This window comes from Staurois parvus, unplaced genomic scaffold, assembly GCF_062004578.1.
Source record: "Staurois parvus isolate SC_StPar_1 unplaced genomic scaffold, SC_StPar_1.0 ptg001455l, whole genome shotgun sequence".
Classification (NCBI taxonomy): Eukaryota; Metazoa; Chordata; class Amphibia; order Anura; family Ranidae; genus Staurois; species Staurois parvus.
The window spans coordinates 48,665-74,597 of NW_028319251.1; the positions used below are offsets into that span (position 1 = coordinate 48,665).

Genomic DNA, 25,933 nt, shown 5'->3' on the forward strand with positions numbered 1-25,933 from the left:
GCAGAGGGGCATTCTTCTGTTTGCCACCAATGTGAGAAGGCATCTCTCCATTAACCACTAGTGTAGGGGGACATTTCTGCATTCACCGCCACTTCTCCATAGACCACCAATGTAATGGGTCATTCCTCTACTGGCCACCAATTATGAGAGTGCATTTCTCCATTGACAACTAATATAATGGGGGAGGGGGTATTTCTCTACTGACCACCGTTGTAAGAAGGCACTTCCTCACTGACCACCAGTGTAGGGGGACACTTATCTACTGGCCACCAATGTTTGAGTGATTTTCTCAATTGACCATTAATATAAAGGAGAGGGGGGCATTTCTCCACTGACCACTAACGTAGAGGACATTTCTCTATTGACCACTCTTGTAAGAAGGCACTTTCTCACTTACCACCAGTGTAGGGGGGGCATTTCTCTAATGGCCACCAATGTGAAGGATTTTCTCAATTGACCATTTAATGTAAAGGAGGGGCATTTCTCTAATGGACATCAATTTGAGAGGGCACTGCTCTTCTGACCAATGTAGGAGGGCTGTGACCACTAATGTGAGAGTCCTGTTCTTCTCCCCATACCACTAATGTGGGTTGACGTTTCTGTAACCACCATTGTACAAGAGGGCACTTCTTCAGTGTCCACCAATGATGGTGGGCATTTCTCTACTGACCACCAATGATGGGCATTTCTCTACTGGCCACCAGTGTAGGGGGCATCTCTACACTGGCCACCCAACAGAGTGCATTTCTCCATTGACTGGTATGGTATTGAATGGTATTTCTTTACTGGCCATCAGTTTGAGAGGGCACTGCTCCACTGACCAAGTAAGGGGGCACTTTTTCTCACTGACCACCAATGTTGGAGGGCTTTTCTCTACTGGCCACCAATTGTGAGTGGGCATTTCTCCACTGACCACTATTGTAGGTGGACATCTTTGTTGACTGTACTTCTTCGCTGACCACCAACATAAGGTTGCACTGCTTTACCACTAATGTATGGGGCATTTCCTCACTGGCCACCATTTTAGGAGGGCACTTCTCCACTGACCATTAGTGTAGGGGGGCACCTCTCTACTAACCACCAGTATGAGAGGGCACTTCCACACTGGTCCTTTCGTAAGCACATTACATCTTTCATTGTTTGTGTTTATTTTCTGTGTATTATTCCGAGACTTTTTTGGTGGGATCCTCAAGGGTAAAATGTTGAGACAGGCATGTCAGGACCTTCTTGCTCCTTGATGTCCTGCTATTAGGCGGTGATGGGTTATGAGTCGGGTGCAGGGCACAGATTGTACGTATATATCATGGTGAAGGCTGGATGAGCGTGATTGTGTTTCCACTACATGTTGGAGCTCTGAGAACCTAGTTAGGTCTGGAAAAATGTATGGTCCAAACTGGCCACTCTCACCCCATCTCAACAGATCGCTAGGATTCATTCTAAAAGAACTCCCTGAATACTTATTTGAATCTTTGATGGCGAGACGCACCGGGTCAAGAGTCTTCTATATTCTTGACTGCAGAGGGGTAGGGCCTGACCTCCCAGTCGCAGGAGGGTTTAGGCCGCAGAGGATTTCAGTCGAGTATTGTCACAAGAGCTCCTGGTCTCCAGCACTGAATGGCCGTTTTCCATTCCTAGAAGAGGCAATGGACAAGCACATGGATGGTGGACTGAGAGGAAAAGTTCTCAATGGTTGGGCGGGGAGGACGCAGGAGCTGGGGGTGGGTGGTAAATTTTTTTGGAGATGGGCTGTAAAAGCATCCATTGCTAACGTAAAATGGCTAGTCTGGTAATCTCTGGATCGGTACATTGGAAGTCACTGACCCGTACCAAGCTTTCATCCAGTGAACTCCGAACCCCTGATCTACCTAGTTATGTACCAAAGTAAGTCCACCTGGAAGCCTTTTAAGGACAACTCTACCTAAAATTAGCATGCCATTGTGTGACGGGAGTGGCTTTGGGTGAGGGGCCAATGGAACACAGCTCACTTCGGAGAGGTGGGGAGACCCCTGTCTCGGCTCCCCATATCCCTATTATGTGTAAGTCACCCTGTGCCTGTTAGGGGTGCAGGGTGGAATGTCCTGAGTTTGAGTAGACATGCCCCCACCCAAAGTCACTCCCGTCACACATTGGATTTATAGTTTCGGCAGAATTGGGAATTTGTTATGGCGATGGAATTTTCACTTGGCCAAGAGCATCACCTGAGTCTTTGGTAAGCCATAGTTGAAGCACCCTATAGAAGTAAAACTGTTTGTTAGGTCCTTGCTTTAACCCCTCTTCTACAAGGGTCCATCTTTTAATGGTGGATCGGTGGTCCATTATTTACCCAATGCCATTTATAAATGGCATCGGATAAACTGCTATTGGGTGGCTGCTCCGTCAAAGTATAACCTCGCTCAAAACTGAATACGAATTGGGCGATGATCATTCAGTTGATCCCCGATCATTCAGCAGGATTTCTGGCTACCAGGTGTCTCTCATACAGGTAACAAGCTGAGATTAGAAGCAGTCTCTTAAAGGGAGTGCTGCTAATCTCATTGTGTTACCTGTATAAAAGACACCTGTCCACAGGAGCAATCAAACCTTCAGATTCCAAACTCTCCACCATGGCAAAGACCAAAGAGCCGTCCAAGGATGTCAGGGACAAGATTGTAGACCTACACAAGGCTGGACAAGCCCAACTCTGAGCTTGACTTCCTGGTCTGCCCCCATCCGAATTTTTATTTCCATCATCGTGGGCCATACAATTCTGGTTACACCAATCTACAGATGCCCATAAACAAGTGAGTGCTACATCCCGGAGTATTGCTGAATGTAGTTTTGTTGCTCCTACTCGTCCTGGAGGGTGGGCTAGGCTTGGGTGCCAAGTTGGGACCATATCAGATGGTGAGGCAGGTTATGGTGTGTCTGGGGATATCTATGGTCCTCAGTATTAGAAGGTGGCTACGTATGCTGAGTTTTGTCTGCTCAGAGACTCTTCAAGTCGTTTCCTGCAGACGACACGCACATATCTAGACTGTAACCGTGCCAGCAGGCGTGTACCATGTTAGGTGGAGTGTCTGCCTTGGTCCTTTAATCCGGCCTGTTGCTGTTTGATAAGAAAGGATATATGAGCAGAGAAGAACTCTGGAAGGTGGAATCCATGGAGGACGGGCTTCCTATTTCCCATATACGTGTATGCAACAATAAATATTGGGGATGCACCGAAATTTTGGTGGCCGAAAACACTCCTGTTGGCCGATATGAAAATAATACAGATGCCGAAAATGCCCTCACTTCTGCCACCACCCGCCACTGCTGGGTACTACCTGAGAAACCACCGAGCGGTCCCGGCACTGGGCATTGAGATGAGTGGAGGAAAGATGGCCGCCACCCATCTCTATGCCCTTTGGAGGACTGGAGCGACGTCACGTTACAAAAAAAAGGATCTAATGCTTCACATTGCAGAGCAGAGATGTGGGGTCTTATTGACCCTGTATGTCTCCATAAAGAGGACCTGTCACTAATTATATCTCATTGACCCCATATCTCTCCATAAAGAGGACCTGTCACTAATTATGTCTCATTGACCCCATATCTCTCCATAAAGAGGACCCGTCACTAATTATGTCTCATTGACCCCCCCCATATCTCTCCATAAAGAGGACCCGTCACTAATTATGTCTCATTGACCCCCCCATATCTCCATAAAGAGGACCTGTCACTAATTATGTCTCATTGACCCCCCCATATCTCTCCATAAAGAGGACCCGTCACTAATTAGGTCTCATTGACCCCCCCATATTTCTCCATAAAGAGGACCTGTCACTAATTATTTCTCATTGACCCCACATCTCTCCATAAAGAGGACCTGTCACTAATTATGTCTCATTGACCCCATATCTCTCCATAAAGAGGACCTGTCACTAATTATTTATCATTGATCCCCCATATCTCTCCATAAAGAGGACCTGTCACTAATTATGTCTTATTGACCCCCCATATCTCTCCATAAAGAGGACCCGTCACTAATTATGTCTCATTGACCCCCCATATCTCTCCATAAAGAGGACCTGTCACTAATTATGTCTCATTGACCCCCCCATATCTCTCCATAAAGAGGACCTGTCACTAATTATTTATCATTGACCCCCCATATCTCTCCATAAAGAGGACCTGTCACTAATTATGTCTCATTGACCCCCTATATCTCTCCATAAAGAGGACCCGTCACTAATTATGTCTCATTGACCCCACATCTCTCCATAAAGAGGACCTGTCACTAATTATGTCTCATTGATCCCCCATATCTCTCCATAAAGAGGACCCGTCACTAATTATGTCTCATTGACCCCACATCTCTCCATAAAGAGGACCTGTCACTAATTATGTCTCATTGACCCCATATCTCTCCATAAAGAGGACCTGTCACTAATTATGTCTTATTGACCCCATATCTCTCCATAAAGAGGACCTGTCACTAATTATGTTTCATTGATCCCCCATATCTCTCCATAAAGAGGACCCGTCACTAATTATGTCTCATTGACCCCACATCTCTCCATAAAGAGGACCTGTCACTAATTATGTCTCATTGATCCCCCATATCTCTCCATAAAGAGGACCTGTCACTAATTATGTCTCATTGACCCCCCCATATCTCTCCATAAAGAGGACCTGTCACTAATTATATCTCATTGTCCCCATATCTCTCCATAAAGATGACCTGTCACTAATTATGTCTCATTGACCCCCCCATATCTCTCCATAAAGAGGACCTGTCACTAATTATGTCTCATTGACCCCCCCATATTTCTCCATAAAGAGGACCTGTCACTAATTATGTCTCATTGACCCCATATCTCTCCATAAAGAGGACCTGTCACTAATTATGTCTCATTGTCCCCCCATATCTCTCCATAAAGAGGACCTGTCACTAATTATGTCTCATTGATCCCCCATATCTCTCCATAAAGAAGACCTGTCACTAATTATGTCTCATTGTCCCCCCATATCTCTCCATAAAGAGGACCTGTCACTAATTATGTCTCATTGATCCCCCATATCTCTCCATAAAGAGGACCTGTCACTAATTATGTTTCACTGACCCCATATCTCTCCATAAAGAGGACCTGTCACAAATTATTTCTTATTGACCCCATATCTCCATAAAGAGGACCTGTCACTAATTATGTCTCATTGACCCCCCATGTCTCTGCATAAAGAGGACCTGTCACTAATTGTCTCATTGACCCCCCATGTCTCTCCATAAAGAGGACCTGTCAATAATTATGTCTCATTGACCCCCCCATATCTCTCCATAAAGAGGACCTGTCACTAATTATTTATCATTGACCCCATGTCCGGCACCTTGTAAACAAGGCCAATGTTTTTATATTTCTATATTTTATTCATATATATATATAATATTAGTATGAAGAGTGATCTGGTATATGGGTTGACTAGCCTGCAGAGCAGAAGGAAGCGGTACGACGGGTGCACACGGCCGGGGTCACACACTCTGCTTTTCAAACTCTGGACGGCTCCTTTTACTTTCAGATAAAGTTTACACCAACAGCTGGAGTTACATCATAGTTTCTGCTGTTTGATGACCCTCGCTGTATCAATAGAGGAAGTGACAGTTGGGGACTTCAGTATCAGGAAGTAGGCAGTACTGAGGTCTAGACACGCAGCGCAGCTGTTTATGTTTTTATTCTCGGTACCCGAACAGTCCCTTCTACGGGCGGCTGAGTGCAAATGTTCCTATTACTTCTGTTCATCTCTCTGCAGTGACCGGATGACCACACAGAGCCATGGGGTGCTTCAGCTCTGCAGACGTCAGACAGCTTCTTCACAACAAATATGTGGCCGTCCTGGGAGACTCCAGTGAGTATGATGCCTGTTCACCCACAGAGGTCAGACCTTGCTGGGTGTCCAAAAGCTTTTTGTTTTGCTTTTTTTTTTTTTTCTTTGGGGTGTTGTAACCCCACAAAGACCATAAAAAAACCCCACAAACCGAAAAGAGGCTGCATCTCCGGTTTGTACCTTTAAAAGTTAAATTAAGAAAAAAAAAAACACACACAAAAAACAAAGAAAACAGGAAAATAAACCAAAATACACCCCCAAAGAAAAACAACCACCACACAAGATAGCGCACAAAAAAAAAAAAAATATTACAAAAAAACACCCCAAGTGGAAAAAAAAAAAAGAAAAAGACAAAAACCCTCACCAAAAAAAAACCGAAACCGCACCAAAAAAAAAAAAAAAAAAGGAAAAATAAACCAAAATACACCAAATAATGTGGTTTTGTTTTTTTTTTCGTGAGGGTTTCTGTCTGTTTTTTTTTTTTTTTTTCCACTTGGGGTGTTTTTTGTAATTTTTTTTTATTTTTGTGCGCTATCTTGTGTGGTGGTTGTTTTTCTTTGGGGGTATATTTTGGTTTGTTTTCCTGTTTTCTTTGTTTTTTGTGTGTGTTTTTTTTTGTTTTTGGTTTTTTTTTTTTTTTTAATTTAACTTTAAAGATACAAACCGGGAATGCAGCCTATTTTCGGTCTGTTTGTGGGTTTTTTATGGTCTTTGTGGGGTTTTATTGTTCTATTTTTTAGTTTTGTGTTTAGTGTGGTTGGTGTGTGTTTTTTTTTTTTTTTCTTTTTTTTTTTTCAGTGTAGTGTTTTTTGTGTTTTGGGTTGTCTTTTTTTTCCTTTGTGGTATGCTGGGGGGTTTTTTGTTTTAGTTTTTTTATGTTTTTCACTTTTTGTTTGTTGGGGTTTTTTTTGGTTATTTGGTGTGTTTATTTGGTTGGTTTGGTTTTTTTTATTCATTATTTTAACTTTTAAAGTTACACATAGGAGATGCAGTCCTTTTTTTTTGGTGATTTATTTTTTGTTTAATCATTTTAATACCGGGCACTTGTACCCCCTTCCTGCCCAGGACAATTTTCAGCTTACAGCGCTCTCACACTTTGAATGACAATTGCGCGGTCATACAACATTGTACCCAAACTAAATTTTTATCATTTTGTTCACACAGCTAGAGCTTTCTTTTGGCAGTATTTCTGTTATAAAAATTTGCAAATAAATAATTGTTCTTCATAAATTTAGGCCGAGATGTATTCTGCTCCATGTCTTTGGTGAAAATAACCCAAATTAGGATGTATTTTTTAGTTTGTAGGAAAGTTATAGAGTTCACAAACTATGGTATAGATCTGAATATTGATCAATCCTGAAGTACTGACAGCCAATCTAATTTCCAGATATCCCCCAAATGTCAGAACAGTACAGATATCCCCCAAATGTCAGGACGGTACAGATATCCCCCAAATGTCAGGACGGTACAGATATCCCCCAAATGTCAGGACGGTACAGATATCCCCCAAATGTCAGGACGGTACAGATATCCCCCAAATGTCAGAACAGGACAGATATCCCCCAAATGTCAGGACAGGACAGATATCCCCCTAAATGTCAGGACGGTACAGATATCCCCCAAATGTCAGGACGGTACAGATATCCCCCAAATGTCAGGACGGTACAGATATCCCCCAAATGTCAGGACAGGACAGATATCCCCCAAATGTCAGGACAGGACAGATATCCCCCTAAATGTCAGGACGGTACAGATATCCCCCAAATGTCAGGACGGTACAGATATCCCCCAAATGTCAGGACGGTACAGATATCCCCCAAATGTCAGGACGGTACAGATATCCCCCTAAATGTCAGGACAGTACAGATATCCCCCAAATGTCAGGACAGTACAGATATCCCCCAAATGTCAGGACAGTACAGATATCCCCCAAATGTCAGGACAGTACAGATATCCCCCAAATGTCAGGACAGTACAGATATCCCCCAAATGTCAGGACGGTACAGATATCCCCCAAATGTCAGAACAGTACAGATATCCCCCAAATGTCCCCTTTTTGCAAAGTAGACAGTCTGACATATATTTCAAGAGGCATGGCGAGTTTTTTTGAAGTTGTAATTTTTTTTGTAAATATTTTGGAAAATGAAGAAATTGCAAAAAAAAATTTTTCTTACATAATGGTGTGATGGTGATCAGGGACGCTGGTGACAGTACGGGGGGAAAATATTACTTTTTTTTTTTTTCCAAGATTTTCTTTTCATATTACACTATGACCAAAGCAGTATAATGTTACCTTAGTATCCATAGTATGACTGTATCCTGCCCCCCCTTGCAGTCTGTATCCCGCCCCCCCTTGCAGTCTGTATCCCGCCCCCCTTGCAGTCTGTATCCCGCCCCCCCTTGCAGTCTGTATCCCGCCCCCCCTTGCAGTCTGTATCCCGCCCCCCCTTGCAGTCTGTATCCCGCCCCCCTTGCAGTCTGTATCCCGCCCCCCCTTGCAGTCTGTATCCCGCCCCCCCTTGCAGTCTGTATCCCGCCCCCCTTGCAGTCTGTATCCCGCCCCCCCTTGCAGTCTGTATCCCGCCCCCCCTTGCAGTCTGTATCCCGCCCCCCCTTGCAGTCTGTATCCCGCCCCCCCTTGCAGTCTGTATCCCGCCCCCCCTTGCAGTCTGTATCCCGCCCCCCTTGCAGTCTGTATCCCGCCCCCCCTTGCAGTCTGTATCCCGCCCCCCCTTGCAGTCTGTATCCCGCCCCCCTTGCAGTCTGTATCCCGCCCCCCCTTGCAGTCTGTATCCCGCCCCCCCTTGCAGTCTGTATCCCGCCCCCCCTTGCAGTCTGTATCCCGCCCCCCCTTGCAGTCTGTATCCCGCCCCCCCTTGCAGTCTGTATCCCGCCCCCCCTTGCAGTCTGTATCCCGCCCCCCCCTTGCAGTCTGTATCCCGCCCCCCCTTGCAGTCTGTATCCCGCCCCCCCTTGCAGTCTGTGTCCCGCCCCCCCTTGCAGTCTGTATCCCGCCCCCCCTTGCAGTCTGTGTCCCGCCCCCCCTTGCAGTCTGTGTCCCGCCCCCCCTTGCAGTCTGTGTCCCGCCCCCCCTTGCAGTCTGTGTCCCGCCCCCCCTTGCAGTCTGTGTCCCGCCCCCCCTTGCAGTCTGTGTCCCGCCCCCCCTTGCAGTCTGTGTCCCGCCCCCCCTTGCAGTCTGTGTCCCGCCCCCCCTTGCAGTCTGTGTCCCGCCCCCCCTTGCAGTCTGTGTCCCGCCCCCTTTTGCAGTCTGTGTCCCGCCCCCCCTTGCAGTCTGTGTCCCGCCCCCCCTTGCAGTCTGTGTCCCGCCCCCCCTTGCAGTCTGTGTCCCGCCCCCCCTTGCAGTCTGTGTCCCGCCCCCCCTTGCAGTCTGTGTCCCGCCCCCCCTTGCAGTCTGTGTCCCGCCCCCCCTTGCAGTCTGTGTCCCGCCCCCCCTTGCAGTCTGTGTCCCGCCCCCCCTTGCAGTCTGTGTCCCGCCCCCCCTTGCAGTCTGTGTCCCGCCCCCCCCTTGCAGTCTGTGTCCCGCCCCCCCCTTGCAGTCTGTGTCCCGCCCCCCCTTGCAGTCTGTGTCCCGCCCCCCCTCCCCCCCCTTGCAGTCTGTATCCCTTCCCCCTCCCCCCCCTTGCAGTCTGTATCCCTTCCCCCTCCCCCCCCTTGCAGTCTGTATCCCTTCCCCCTCCCCCCCCTTGCAGTCTGTATCCCTTCCCCCTCCCCCCCCTTGCAGTCTGTATCCCTTCCCCCTCCCCCCCCTTGCAGTCTGTATCAATCCCCCCTTGCAGTCCTTATCCATCAACAACCCCCCCATTGAATCTATGTGGCACAGATGATGCAGCTCTGATCTTGGTGTCTCGTTGCAGTCGCCTGCTAGAGCCACGGGAGACCACGAATCTGCCTTTGATGGGCTGTGAAGATCTTGAGAGTTCAATAGACCCCGAATATCTCCATAAAGAGTACCTGTCACCTGCCCAGATCTATCACATAGGACTTGTTTGCCCCCTTGTGATAGCAATAAAGCTAAATGAAGAAAAAATAAAGCGTTCAATAAACTTTAATTAAAAACAAATCGCCCCTATTCCTCTGTGTGATACACTCCAATGCACATGCACACCTAGGTCCTGCACACGTATGTAAACCGTGATGGCACTCCACACAAGGCATCGCCTTGTATGTCAGAGTGAGAGTCGTAATTCTAGGGCCCACATTCATGATCAATTCTACACGGATCACCTGTAAAGCATCACCGATGAAAAATGTTTCGCCATTTCTCGCGTGTGCGCAGTTTTATGTCCCGACATGTTTGGTATGTACTTACTTGATGTGACCAAAAAATTGAGTGTTCCGTGGTGGAGTGCGCTTAGTCCAATTTTGGACCTTATCCTAACCAGTCTTCACAATGCTCCCTCTCCCCTCCTAACCTGTGTAAGAAAGATGTACTGGCCTTTGTCCGGTAACGTGATCCCCTGTGCTGCAAGGTTTAGGTCTGGTCACATGATCCCCTCTGCTGCAGGTTTGAGGTCCGGTCTGGTCACATGATCCCCTCTGCTGCAGAGGAGAGGTCTGGTCCGGTCAAGTGATCCCCTCTGCTGCAGGGGAGAGGTCTGGTCCGGTCACGTGATCCCCTGTGCTGCAGGGGTGAGGTCCGGTCACGTGATCCCCTGTGCTGCAGGGGTGAGGTCCGGTCACGTGATCCCCTGTGCTGCAGGGGTGAGGTCCGGTCACGTGATCCCCTGTGCTGCAGGGGTGAGGTCCGGTCTGGTCACGTGATCCCCTGTGCTGCAGGGGTGAGGTCCGGTCTGGTCACGTGATCCCCTCTGCTGCAGGGGAGAGGTCCAGACTATAGTTGGTGCTCCCTCTTCAATCCTGCAGCTGACATAGGGGAGGTGGATCACATGACCAGAGCGGCCTGATATAGGCAAGCATGTACATCTTCCTCACACCGGGTGAACACATGGGTGTCCGGAGGGGGCGGGGACATTTTTAAATCTAGTTGGATTAAGCCTGAAATTCTGCTTAAAATTCATTTTAGTGTTTTTTTTTTTTCTGGAAAATTTGCATTTGATTAATGGCTGCGCAGATATTCTGAGCCAAATACGGCAGCCAGCATTTTATTCTGCAGGGCCTTCGCTTTCCGAAGGTGTATAATAATGTATTGGGGGAGGGGGGGGCTTTTGTAGCAAAAAAAAAAATGCTGATTTAATGTGTGAAATTTTAAAAACAAAATAAAATCTAATCTATATATTGCAGCGGACGGCAAGAGGTTAAAGATATTTTGTGTTTTCAGTTCAAAGATCCGTCTACAAAGATATTGTGAAACTGCTGCAGGTGGACGAATTACTAACAGAAAACCAGCTCCGAGCCAAGGTGAGATCGCTCCGGAATCTTACACCCCCAGCAGTGCGATCGACCTGTAGATGGAGTACAGCATGCTTGTTATACTCACTGTGCAACCTAAGGGGTTAATCCTCCGCATTGTGTAAAAACGCTGTTTGATCCTGTCTCTGATACTCCCCTTCTTCCAGTGTCCTGCTCTTATCTCCTGATAAGACATATCGTGTGAAGTCCATCTGCACATGCTCAGTTTGGTGTGTATTGCTAGAGAGGTGTGTTCTTTCTTTTTTTTTTTCTTTCTTGGGAGTGTGCATGTTATCTGCACTGTACAGACAGAGGTGGGGGGTTCTGCATCCTCTTAGAGAAGAATGAAAACTCCTCCTACAAGCTTTAACCAGTGCTGTGCTGGACACTGATAGAAGTCACAAGACTGCTCTATACTGCTGATACGAAAAGGGATTTAGGAGTTTATATTTACTAAAATAATTGCAATTCCATGTTCTGATATAGTGAATGCGGGGTCCGGGGAGAGCGGATATAGGGAATGCAGGGTCCGGGGAGAGCGGATATAGGGAATGCAGGGTCCGGGGAGAGCAGATATAGTGAATGCGGGGTCCGGGGAGAGCAGATATAGTGAATACGGGGTCCGGGGAGAGCGGATATAGTGAATGCGGGGTCCGGGGAGAGCGGATGTAGTGAATGAGGGGTCCGGGGAGAGCGGATATAGGGAATGCAGGGTCCGGGGAGAGCGGATATAGGGAATGCAGGGTCCGGGGAGAGCGGATATAGTGAATGCGGGGTCCGGGGAGAGCGGATATAGTGAATGCGGGGTCCGGGGAGAGCGGATATAGGGAATGCGGGGTCCGGGAGAGCGGATATAGTGAATGCGGGGTCCGGGGAGAGCGGATATAGTGAATGCGGGGTCCGGGGAGAGCGGATATAGTGAATGCGGGGTCCGGGGAGAGCGGATATAGTGAATGCGGGGTCCGGGGGAAAGCGGATATAGTGAATGCGGGGTCCGGGGAGAGCGGATATAGTGAATGCGGGGTCCGGGGAGAGCGGATATAGTGAATGCGGGGTCCGGGGAGAGCGGATATAGTGAATGCGGGGTCCGGGGAGAGCGGATATAGTGAATGCGGGGTCCGGGGGAAAGCGGATATAGTGAATGCGGGGTCCGGGGGAAAGCGGATATAGTGAATGCGGGGTCCGGGGGAAAGCGGATATAGTGAATGCGGGGTCCCGGGAGAGCGGATATAGTGAATGCGGGGTCCGGGGAGAGCGGATATAGTGAATGCGGGGTCCGGGGAGAGCGGATATAGTGAATGCGGGGTCCTGGGAGAGCGGATATAGTGAATGCGGGGTCCGGGGGAAAGCGGATATAGTGAATGCGGGGTCCGGGGGAAAGCGGATATAGTGAATGCGGGGTCCTGGGAGAGCGGATATAGTGAATGCGGGGTCCGGGGAGAGCGGATATAGTGAATGCGGGGTCCGGGGAGAGCGGATATAGTGAATGCGGGGTCCGGGGAGAGCGGATATAGTGAATGCGGCGTCCGGGGAGAGCGGATATAGTGAATGCAGGGGCTGGGGAGAGCGGATATAGTGAATGCGGGGTCCGGGGGAAAGCGGATATAGTGAATGCGGGGTCCGGGGAGAGCGGATATAGTGAATGCGGGGTCCGGGGAGAGCGGATATAGTGAATGCGGGGTCCGGGGAGAGCGGATATAGTGAATGCGGGGTCGGGGAGAGCGGATATAGTGAATGCGGGGTCCGGGGGAAAGCGGATATAGTGAATGCGGGGTCCGGGGAGAGCGGATATAGTGAATTTAAATTAAATTCAAAGTGTCATTCACCACGTTTGTAGTCCCAGGTCCTCCAGCTGCAAGTAATCGCACTGTCACCCGGCTCGGACAATTGTCTGAAGATGCACCAACAGCGTTGTATCCAAGCCTCCTATTGGTTTCCCCCAGCACAGTCTGCCCAGGTTGCCTTCTCTCTAAACCTCATTCTCATTCAAGCTGGTCAGCACTGTTAGCTGGCAACATGGACTTATTCCTGCAATTCAGCCACTTTGATAAGTGTGCAGGCATACTATGAGTTGAATCCAACAAGGTGCATGCCACCTCCTGGACTTATCTCTGTTATGTACATCTGACAGGTTTATGGCTCTCCCCAGAGTGAAGCTCCCAGAGCTGCTCTGTCTGCCTCTCCCATATGCTGCCCATTGACGAGCCTTCGTACGGCCGAGGCCAGAAGTTTTGAGAATGACACAAATATTAATTTTCATAAAGTCTGCTGCCTCGGTTTTATGATGGCAATCGGCATCTACTCCAGGAATGGTATGAAGAGCGATCAGATGACTTCCAATTAATTGCAGAATCCCTCTTTGCCATGAAAACGAACTTAATCCCAAAAGAACCTTTCCACTGCATTTCAGGCCTGCCAGAGAAGGACCAGCTAACACCATGTCGGTGATTCTCTCGGTAACACTGGTGTCAGTCTGGATGAGGACAAGGCTGGAGGTCACTCTGTCATGCTGACTGAGTTAGAATAACAGACTGGAAGCTTTAAAATGAAGGTGGTGCTTGAAATCATTGTTCTTCCTCTGTTAACCATGGTTACCTGCAAGGAAACACGTGCAGTCATCATTGCTTTGCACAAAAAGGGATTCACAGGCAAGGATATTGCTGCTACTAAGATTGCACCTAAATCAGACATTTATCAGATCATCAAGAACTTCAAGGAGAGAGGTTCAGTTGTTGTGAAGAAGGTTTCAGGTTGCCCAAGAAAGTCCAGCAAGCACCAGGACCATCTCCTAAAGTTGATTCAGCTGTGGGATCGGGGCACCACCAGGGCAGAGCTTGTTCAGGAATGGCAGCAGGCAGGTGTGATGCATCGGCACGCACAGTGAGAAGACTTTTGTGGGATGGCCTGGTGTCAAGAAGGGCAGCAAAGAAGCCACTTCTCTCCAGGAAGAACATCAGGGACAGACTGATATTCTGCAAAAGGTCCAGGGATTGGACTGCTGAGGACTGGGGGAAAGTCCTTTTCACTGATGAACCCCTTTCCAATTGTTTGGGTCCTCCGGAAGTAACCTTGTCTGGAGAAGAAAAGGTGAGCGCTACCATCAGTCCTGTGTCGTGCCAACAGTAAAGCCTCCTGAGACCCTTCATGCGTGGGGTCGCTTCTCAGCCAAGGCAGTGGGCTCACTCACAAAAACAAAGCCATGAATAAAGAATGGTCCACAAACATCCTCCAAGAACTTCTCCCAACCATCCAAGGACAGTTTGGTGAGGAACAATGCCTTCTTCAGCATGATGGAGCTTCTTGCCATAAGGCAAAAGTCATAACTAAGTGGCTTGGGGAACAAAACATCGAAATTTTGGGTCCATGGCCAGGAAAACCCCCAGACCTTTATCCTGTTGAGAACTTGTGGTCGATCCTCAAGAGGCAGGTGAACAGAAACCCCACAAATTCCGGAAAACTCCAAACATTGATTATGCAAGAATGGGCCGCCATCAGTCAGGGTGTGGTCCAGAAGTTGATGGAAAGCATGCCGGGGGGGGGGGATCGCAGTGGTCTGGAAAAAGAAGGGTCAACATTGCAAATACTGAATCTTTGCATAAACGTCATGTCATTGTCAGGAAAAGTCTCTGACACATATGAAATGCTCGTTGTCATACTTCAGTATACCAGAGGAACATCTAAAAAGATCTAAAAACACTGAAGCAGCAGACTTTGTGAAAATTAATATTTGTGTAATTCTCAACTTTTGGCCATGGCTGTATTTTGAGAATGATTTCAAGGAGGGGAGGGGCAGGAAAAGCTGTTGCCTTGATTACACTTGAAGGAGCTGAGAGTGTCAGAACTCTGGAAGAGATCTTCCTGCCCATTCACAGAAGCCTTTTGTATTTTGCGAATAAGTTTACCTAATGCAAAGGCTTCTGTGAATGGGCAGTAGGAGGGGAGGACGGGCATAGCCATTCCAGCAACTCTGCTCTTCAAGGAATTGAGACTCAGTGAGCAATGACTGGAAGCTGTCTTCCTGGAGCACAATAAACCTGTCAAATGTAAATAGAGGGGGGTCCTGGAGGTGCCGTGCAGCTCATTGGACTTAACTCCTAGTGTACCTGCACTGTTTACAAAGGTACTGAAATCCTGGTGTTCAGCTTTAAGCAGCTTCCACCATCACTTTACAATGACGTAAAGAAAACCCGTCGCAAGGGGGCACTCTGATGGGGACACCTGATGTAAGGAGGCACTCTGATGGGGACACCTGATGTAAGGGGGCACTCTGATGGGGACACCTGCTGTAAGGGGGCACTCTGATGGGGACACCTGCTGTAAGGGGGCACTCTGATGGGGACACCTGCTGTAAGGGGGCACTCTGATGGGGACACCTGCTGTAAGGGGGCACTCTGATGGGGACACCTGCTGTAAGGGGGCACTCTGCTGGGGACACCTGCTGTAAGGGGGCACTCTGATGGGTACACCTGCAGTTAGGGGGCACTCTGATGGGGACACCTGATGTAAGGGGCACTCTGTTGGGGACACCTGATGTAAGGGGGCACTCTGATGGGGACACCTGATGTAAGGGGGCACTCTGATGGGGACACCTGATGTAAGGGGGCACTCTGATGGGGACACTCTGATGGGGACACCTGCTGTAAGGGGGCACTCTGATGGGGACACCTGCTGTAAGGGGGCACTCTGAAGGGGACACCTGCTGTAAGGGGGCACTCTGATGGGGACACCTGCTGTAAAGGGGCACTCTGATGTGGACACCTGATGTAAAGGGGCACTCTGATGGGGACACCTGATGTAAGGGGCACTCTGATGTGGACACCTGCAGTTAGGGGGCACTCTGATGGGGACACCTGATGTAAGGGGGCACTCTGATGGGGACACCTGAGGTAAGGGGGCACTCTGATGGGGACACCTGAGGTAAGGGGGCACTCTGTTGGGGACACCTGAGGTAAGGGGGGACACCTGCTGTAAGGGGGCACTCTGATGGGGACACGAGGTAAAAGGTTACTCTGATGGGGACACCTGAGGTAAGTGGGTTCTGTTCTCTTTTACTTGAAAAGAGAGATTTGGCCCTCGGCTGGAAGACCATTTTAGCAACCAGACTTTGAATTTTAACTCATTACCCGTGTTCTAGGCCATCCAGTGATCCCTCCACACTTCTACAATGACCTAAAAAAAAAACCATCCCAATTCCGGCACCGTACAAGGCCGTCCGCCATGCAAGCCATAGCTTGGCTCCATCTAAGTCCCACTCCCCTGTCAACCAATCCCCCCCCCCCACCTGAGGTAAGGGACACTCTGCAGACTTGAAAAGAGATTCAGCCCTCGGCCTTGAAGTTTAATTCGTTCCCCCTGCTCTAGGCTATCCAATGATCCCACTGGCGGGTAGATCAACCCAACGATTTTTGAAGGATAGAAAACTTTGAGTCCCTTGATAATGGCGATTACTCGTGGTTGGATGACTTCGGGTTACAGGACCTAAAGCTTCATGGGGTCTTGGTGATGTGAAGGTGTGGGGGTCCGCATGGCATCAGGCCCTGTGTTAGTCACCCTAAGCTTTTTTTTATCATGCGTAGCCCCCTGCTAATTTTCTTGCGTTCTTTATTGGCTGTCCAATCCCGTGATTTCACAGTCGTGTAGGGTCGGATTTCTGTGCTGCAGTTGGGTAATCTGTTTCCTGAACCCTGTTTTTTTTTTTTTTTTTTTTTTTTTGTTTCCTTCCAGGGGGAGATGAGTTTTGCCAATGACACCCTGGTGGAAGGGGGCTCTTTATCCGAAATGCACAACGGAACAAATTACCGCGAAGTGCGTCAGTACCGGACTGGCCACCACCTCGTGCGCTTCTACTTCTTGACTCGGGTGTATTCGGAATACGTAGAGAGCGTGCTGGCCGACTTCAAAGAAGGACCCATGCCTGACGTCGTCCTCGTAAACTCTTGTATCTGGGACCTTCTAAGGTACGTTTCTATTCAATCCCTGGGAGGGGGGGTTTGGGGGGGTGGGGGGAGGGGATGTGTTTTGGGTCACTCTTGTAATTGTATGAGAATGAAGACAATTGGAATTACATTTTGCGCTCTTAACTTTTCTCATTTCCGAAAAAAGCAGCACTTGAGCTTCAGGCAGGTGACTGTGTCCAGGTCTGATGGGGTGCAATCGGTAATAGACAATCAGTCTGCTGCAGGCTGGAAGAAGCCTTTCCTCAGTCTCCTCTTCCCCCATAATCCCTATATACTGTAACTTTGTAACAAGTGAGAGCTAGCTTTGGGGTAAAGAGGGGATTTGTGAGCCAACGTGTCCATAAAGGCACCTCTGCTTGACCTCCGGAAGGGTTTACCCCCTTCATGACCAGGCCATTTTTTTGCTATTCAGCACTGCACTACCTTAACTGGCAATTGCTCTGTTATGCAACACTATACCTAAATGAAATTTTTATAATTTGTTTGCACACAGAGCTTTCTATCACTACTGTTTAGGAAAAAAATTTTGTCTTCATTTCGGTTATAAAATTTTGTAAGCAAATCTCTTACTTTATTTATTTAGGCCAAAAATGTATTCTGCTCCCTTTCTTTGGTAAAAATAGCCCAAATCAGTGTACATTATTTAGTCTTTCCAAAATGTATATATTAAAATTGATTATTCCTGATGTACTGACTGCCAGTCTCCTTTCTGGAGGCCCTAAAATGCTGGGACAGTACAAATCCCCCCCCCCAAATGACCCCTTTTTGGAAAGTAGACAGTCCAAGGTGTGACGGGAGTCACTTTGGGTGGGGGGCCCATGGAACACAGCTCACTTTGGAGAGGTGGGGAGACCCCAGTCTCAGCTCCCCATATCCCTCTTATGTGTAAGTCACCCTGTGCCTGTTAGGGGTGCAGGGTGAAATGTCCTATTATTGTGTAGACATGTCTAGGAGATCGGTGGGGTGGGGGGTTGTTCATTGTTTAATGCCATGTGGTTGCATCCCATTGTTCTATTGTGTCTTGCTTGAGAGCAAACTATAATGGGATGTATGTGTTTGTGTATTGGCTTGGTGGGGGGTGTTTCCGGCAGCCCTCCCCCCTGATGGGACTGTCTGCTGATGTGTCTCTTGTTACTGGGTGTGTATTGCCCCGCCCTGTGTATATATCTTGTATCTGTGTTAAAGTAAAGGAGTCCATTTCCTGATTTATTTCAAAAGAGTGGTGTCTGTGGTCTGTGTTCAGACGGGGAAGCGGGAATCTAATGGAAATACCCTAGTGCAGTCGGGGTCCGGTTCCGTTACACAAGGTATTTAGTAAGAGTTAGGCAGAGATTTTTTTTTTTTTTTTTTATTTTGAAGTAATATTTTTGTCACTTTTTTTTTTTTTTTTTTTTTTTTAAATATATGGTCACCAGTGCAGTACAGCGTCATCTTGACTGGTGTGGAGGTGATTAGGGATGCTGACAGATGACAGTATGTAAAAAATAAAGGTTTTACTTTTTTTTTTTATTTTCTTTTGCGACTTTTGTTTTTTTCTTTTTTTGTTTTTTTCTTTTTTTGTTTTAACATACCGTATTTGCCGGCGTATAAGACGACTTTTTGACCCCTGAAAATCTTCTCAAAAGTCGGGGGTCGTCTTATACGCCGGTATACGGCATACTGACACTTTTTAGGGGGACAGGGCGGTGCCGCCGCCGCCCCCCCTTCCAACGGAAGGCACACTAAGTACAGGGGTGGGCAGGGGCTGGTGTTTCTTACCTGACTCCGGTCCCACGACGATCCGGTCCAGGAAGCGCGACTGCTCCTTCAGTTCGGCCACTGGATGTTCGCGCGGCTGCTCGGCTCCGCCTCCTCACCGGTGATTGGCCGCCAGAACTGTAGCTCAGGAAAGGCACACAGGCGGCCAATCACCGGCAAGGGGGCGGAGCCAAGCGGCCCCGCGAAAATTAAGTGCAGGAGCAGCAGGTAAGTGTGCCGTGTAGAGGTGCTGCTGCAACAGCACCGTACTAGAACAGGGTCAGCAAGTGTCATTGGTGTCAGTGGGAGGAATAGTGCCCCATCATTGGTGTCACTGATTCCAATGATGGAGCACTATTCCTCCCACTGACACCAATGATGGGGCACTATTCCTCCCACTGACACCAATGATGGGGCACTATTCCCCCCCCCCACTGACACCAATGATGGGGCACTATTGCCCCCCCCCCCACTGACACCAATGATGGGGCACTATTCCTGCCACTGATACCAATGATGGGGCACTATTCCTCCCACTGACACCAATGATGGGGCACTATTCCTCCCACTGACACCAATGATGGGGCACTATTCCTCCCACTGACACCAATGATGGGGCACTATTCCTCCCACTGACACCAATGATGGGGCACTATTCCTCCCACTGATACCAATGATGGGGCACTATTCCTCCCACTGATACCAATGATGGGGCACTATTCCTCCCACTGATACCAATGATGGGGCACTATTCCTCCCACTGACACCAATGATGGGGCACTATTCCTCCCACTGACACCAATGATGGGGCACTATTCCTCCCACTGACACCAATGATGGGGCACTATTCCTCCCACTGATACTAATGATGGGGCACTATTCCTCCCACTGACACCAATGATGGGGCACTATTCCTCCCACTGATACCAATGATGGGACACTATTCCTCCCACTGATACCAATGATGGGACACTATTCCTCCCACTGATACCAATGATGGGGCACTATTCCTCCCACTGATACCAATGATGGGGCACTATTCCTCCCACTGACACCAATGATGGGGCACTATTCCTCCCACTGATACCAATGATGGGGCACTATTCCTCCCACTGACACCAATGATGGGGCACTATTCATCCCACTGACACTAATGATGGGGCACTATTCCTCCCACTGACACCAATGATGGGGCACTATTCCTCCCACTGACACCAATGATGGGGCACTATTCCTCCCACTGACACCAATGATGGGGCACTATTCCTCCCACTGACACCAATGATGGGGCACTATTCCTCCCACTGGTGTGCATTGGAAGAGGGGTAGTCTTATACGGCGAGTATAGCCCAAACACTACATTTTAGCATTAAAAGTAGGGGGTCGTCTTATACGCCGGCAAATACGGTACATACTTTCATAAGAGTAGTTCATTGGGGGGGATCATGGAGTTTTTTTTCACACTGAGATTTTTATTAAGTCAGGATCACTGTCACAAGCAATCCTTTTAACTTCCATGAATGGCTTTCATTCATGAGAGCTTGCTTACTATTATTACATGCCACAAGGCTGCTGTGAATTGCCTTGTACCATGTGGTAGCTGTGGGCCAATCACAGCATCACAATAGTAAGCCAGCTGTCATGAATGTTTGTTGTGAAGTGTAGCGTAAACTGTTGGCTCTATATAAATCCTGCATAATGCATGAAAGCCATTCATGTCAGTTTTGCTTACATGCTATCGTGATTGGTCATAGCGATCACATGATACCCCAGGCACGCAGTGTCTTGGTACCAAGCACAGGGATCTGCTGTGTCACAGGCCACAAGTGGTTAAAGTAAATTACATTTTATTGCTCATCTTAAGAGGGAACAAATACTTTCCTGCTCCAATTTTTTTAGTTTTATTATTATTTTTTATATCTTCCTAAATGCCTACATTTTGTGTAAAACTCTGGTCATGTGACACACCAGGTCCCAGGTCTTCTTTATTCTGCCCTGTAGTATGGAAGGGTCCAGTGTGCAATGGCCAAGTTGCTCTCTGGGGTCATGAATGCTGCTCTTTGGCCGCCACTCATGTCCATCATTGGGTTCTGAAGTGGTCAGGAGCAGCATCATGCGAGGTTAGGTTGGATCCAGCCAAGAGAATGGAGATAGCAGCTCCTGACCATCAGTGAAAGCTACCAGGAAGGGCGCCATAGAGATCATGTGATGGCAGATTCAGGTAAGTTTCTAGTGTTTTTTGAGGTAAAAAAAAAAAAAAAAGTCCTGGTGTTGGGCAACCACTAAAGACCCTGGGGGCTTCCAATCCTCATTCAGGTCTGTTTGGCCCCCACCCAGACCTCAGATGCAATGTAGGCCCGCTCTCCACTGCCCAGCCTTTTGCCGTGCAAAGCAGTGCTTCTGTCCATTTCCCAGGGTGTCTGGGCCACGGTGCGATCACAACTGGAAGTACCATAGAAGGGAATGGAAGACCAGCTTTGGCCCTTACCGTGAGCAAGAAAATACTTTGCTTCTGCCTGTATTTCTAAGTTCTTTCTCAATATTGGCTGTATGTGTAGAAAGCGACTCCTTTATTATTTTTTTCCTTCTGGGAGGTCAGGGCTCAACAAATCCCAGGTGCCAGGTCATCATGACGACTAGGAATTGCGTCCTGGTGCCTGGGTTCATACACTGCCTCCCATTGACTTGAATGAGAGATTGCACCCCATAGACTTCAACAAGCAGTCTGCACCCCGTAGACTTCAACAAGCAGTCTGCACCCCATAGACTTCGACAAGCGGTCTGCGCCCCGTAGGCTTCGACAAGCGGTCTGCGCCCCGTAGGCTTCGGCAAGCGGTCTGCGCCCCGTAGGCTTCGGCAAGCGGTCTGCGCCCCGTAGGCTTCGGCAAGCGGTCTGCGCCCCGTAGGCTTCGGCAAGCGGTCTGCGCCCCGTAGGCTTCGGCAAGCGGTCTGCGCCCCGTAGGCTTCGGCAAGCGGTCTGCGCCCCGTAGGCTTCGGCAAGCGGTCTGCGCCCCGTAGGCTTCGGCAAGCGGTCTGCGCCCCGTAGGCTTCGGCAAGCGGTCTGCGCCCCGTAGGCTTCGGCAAGCGGTCTGCGCCCCGTAGGCTTCGACGGGGGGGAGGGGAGACTGCGCCCATAGGCTTTGATGGCCTGTCAAACTCGCACAGGACCTTTCCTAATGGCAATCAAAATACAATGCATGTGGACCGCATTTGTGTGAACCACCTCAGTGGGAACACATATCTAGTCTGTCATGCGAATCTGAGAGTTTAAAAACAAATCCAGCATCACATACGTGTAAACCAGGGCGGGTCCATACACACCTGAGCATATTGGGATCGCGGCAAAATGTTGTGATTGCGAGACGCAGGTTCAGATGCCATTCTTTTCACTGGTGCAGCGTGTAGCAATTCACATGAAGTCCCAAGTGTGGACAACCAACGCTACGCTAACCAAAAACTGCCTCCTAACTTTAGCTGGCTCCTTGATTCAAAGCACGCCTTGTGGAAGGTCATTCATCTTGGATAAGAAGTTGCATTTGGCTGTCAGAACCTAGACCCGTCCTTGAGATAGGAGTTGACGAGTCCTTGAGTCCTGAAAGCTGATATGAAGAGACATGCTTTCTATTAGCCCTGGGAAAGCACTAGAACAGGATAACTGTGAATTCTCATTGACCGCATTGTTCACACGGATCTCTCCTGCAGGTATGACAACAAGCCACTGGAAGCCTACAAAAAAAACCTGGACTGCCTCTTCAGTCGGCTCTCTGAGGTGCTGAGTCCCGAATGTCTGGTGATATGGAACATGACCATGCCCGTAGGATTCAAAGCTGGTGAAATGCCGCAGGTAACAGCGCAGAATGTAACCTATTGGAATATCGCCGATTAGGGCCTTGATGTGCCTCATGGACACCTGTCTTTGGCATCATTACAATTCTTGTTTGCATGTGGTTACATATTAATAACAAGGACTTGTCCATTTAGGGCTAGGTTCACGTTGATGACTTTATTTAGTGCGTTTGCAGAAATGCGCTACAGTCCATTTAACCTTATTTCCTATGCGCCCCATTCACATGTTTGCAGTTTCTATGCGGTTTTTTTTTTTGGAAAGGTGCAGGGACTTTTTTACATACAACAAACACGGTCCATTTTTGGCTCAATAGACTTCAGTGGAATTACCATATTTTTCGCTCCATAAGATGCACCTAGGTTTTAGAAGAAGAAAACAAGAAAAATAAATATTCTCAACCAATAGACTGCGGACGTAGTACAGGAGATGACCAGAGACTGTGGACGTAGTACAGGAGATGACCAGAGACTGCGGACATAGTACAGGAGATGACCAGAGACTGCGCACATGGTACAGGAGATGACCAGAGACTGCGGACACAGTAAAAGAGATGACCAGAGACTGCGGACACGGTACAGGAGGTGACCAGAGACTGCGCACATGGTACAGGAGATGACCAGAGACTGCGCACATGGTACAGGAGATGACCAGAGACTGCGCACATGGTACAGGAGATGACCAGAGACTGCGCACATGGTACAGGAGATGACCAGAGACTGCGGACACGGTACAGGAGGTGACCAGAGACTGCGCACATGGTACAGGAGATGACCACAGACTGCGCACATGGTACAGGAGATGACCAGAGACTGCGGACATAGTACAGGAGATGACCAGAGACTGCGGACATAGTACAGGAGATGACCAGAGACTGCGGACATAGTACAGGAGATGACCAGAGACTGCGGACATAGTACAGGAGATGACCAGAGACTGCGGACATAGTACAGGAGATGACCAGAGACTGCGGACACAGTACAGGAGATGACCAGAGACTGCGGACACAGTACAGGAGATGACCAGAGACTGCGGACACAGTACAGGAGATGACCAGAGACTGCGGACACAGTACAGGAGATGACCAGAGACTGCAGACATAGTACAGGAGATGACCAGAGACTGCGGACACAGTACAGGGGATGACCAGAGACTGCGGACACAGTACAGGAGATGACCAGAGACTGCAGACATAGTACAGGAGATGACCAGAGACTGCGGACACAGTACAGGGGATGACCAGAGACTGCGGACACAGTACAGGGGATGACCAGAGATTGCGGACACAGTACAGGGGATGACCAGAGACTGCGGACACAGTACAGGGGATGACCAGAGATTGCGGACACAGTACAGGGGATGACCAGAGACTGCGGACACAGTACAGGGGATGACCAGAGACTGCGGACACAGTACAGGGGATGACCAGAGACTGCGGACACAGTACAGGGGATGACCAGAGACTGCGGACACAGTACAGGGGATGACCAGAGACTGCGGACACAGTACAGGGGATGACCAGAGACTGCGGACACAGTACAGGGGATGACCAGAGACTGCGGACACAGTACAGGGGATGACCAGAGACTGCGGACACAGTACAGGGGATGACCAGAGACTGCGGACACAGTACAGGGGATGACCAGAGACTGCGGACACAGTACAGGGGATGACCAGAGACTGCGGACACAGTACAGGAGATGACCAGAGACTGCGGACACAGTACAGGGGATGACCAGAGACTGCGGACACAGTACAGGGGATGACCAGAGACTGCGGACACAGTACAGGGGATGACCAGAGACTGCGGACACAGTACAGGGGATGACCAGAGACTGCGGACACAGTACAGGGGATGACCAGAGACTGCGGACACAGTACAGGAGATGACCAGAGACTGCGGACACAGTACAGGGGATGACCAGAGACTGCGGACAGTACAGGAGATGACCAGAGACTGCAGACCTTTGGGTAGTGGGTACCCAAATTTGACAGGTTCCCACTTCCGCTGTGATTGCCTAGGTGATCATAAGCGGAAGTTGTCCTTCTCCCCCTCCCTCCCCGTAGTGTTCTGGTGACAGGTCACAGAAGACTATATGGGACCATTCACAAAGCGCAGCGCTTCTCGCACATGCTCAGTGGACACCCGGCTGTGAAGCCGCAAGTTGTCCCTGCCGGGTGCCCACACTAAAGATGCCGGTGCCGGGGAGAGAAGATGGCCGGTGAAACCAGCCACATTGAGGACACCGCTGGACCGAGGGACAGGTAAGTGGCTGTATTTTAAAAGTCAGCAGCCATAGTATTCGATCCATAAAACGCACAGTCATTTCCTCCCATTTTTTGGGGGAAAAAAGTGCGTCTTATGGAGTGAAGAATTCGGTACATAAAAAAGACATGTTTGTGTGTTTTTGGTGTGTTTTTTTTTTTTTCCTGCATGACAACACACCTCCTGCTAGCAACATCAACACTTCTCTAAAAAAGCATTAAAAAAATACATCAACTGCACATGCATAGATGGGATCCTAGCCTAAAGCAGAACTATGGGTGCTGGTGGACTTAGTAGAGGGTACAGGGCTTCGCTTCCTCATGTCAGACCTGCCTCTATCTACTGGTGTGGTAATGATGAAAAAGCAGCAAGAGGGGTGGAAGAAACACAGATCTTCAGAATGAATGAAGCGGCAGCAGGGAGATCCTTGCAGTGCAGTTGCTCAGGTACAGCTTTCTCTCCAGCAAGGAGAGGTCATGGGAATTGTCTAGTGATGTAGTTTGTGATTTCAACAGGGCAGACTTTATAGAAATTTGATCCTGTAGTACTATGAGTTAAGAGAAGGATGGACAAAGCTTTTTTTTGTTTTTGTTTTTTTTGGCCATATACCTCCTGTGGGTCACAGGAGTTTGCCCACTTTTTGCTCTCCTGTAATTCTATTGTGCACGGTCAGTTAACACGTGGCAAAGCTGCTGCAGTCTCTGGAAGGAGCACAGCCATGTTGACGGGATCCACCCAGCTGCTTGATTGACAGCCGGCTCCTCCTCTCAGAATGCAGCTCTGAGCTGGGGCTGTCTGCACCTGTCCCCTCCCTAGCCTGGCGCTCTTGTGACCTCTGGAGGGGCAGAGCGGAGAGCCGTGACTGTTAGTCAACTCTCTCTGCTGAGCCCAATTATTGAGCAGTTACTTCTCGGGCAT

General features: G+C 48.9%; 1 protein-coding gene across 29 annotated transcripts in view; it reads left to right on the top strand.

The window, feature by feature from the left end:
- Positions 1 to 25,933, top strand: part of LOC149435880 (PC-esterase domain-containing protein 1A-like) — a 120,564-nt gene that overhangs the window by 34,817 nt on the left and 59,814 nt on the right. For all 29 annotated transcript variants that reach the window (XR_016308357.1, XM_089662304.1, XM_089662303.1 and 26 more), the window contains 4 exons: positions 5,767 to 5,862; positions 11,141 to 11,220; positions 16,936 to 17,168; positions 22,608 to 22,749. Coding sequence is in view for 28 of the 29 variants with exons in the window: in XM_089662304.1 (XP_089518430.1) it covers positions 5,790 to 5,862; positions 11,141 to 11,220; positions 16,936 to 17,168; positions 22,608 to 22,749 (528 nt within the window). In the remaining variant the exon portion in view is untranslated. The remainder of the gene's footprint in view (positions 1 to 5,766; positions 5,863 to 11,140; positions 11,221 to 16,935; positions 17,169 to 22,607; positions 22,750 to 25,933) is intronic.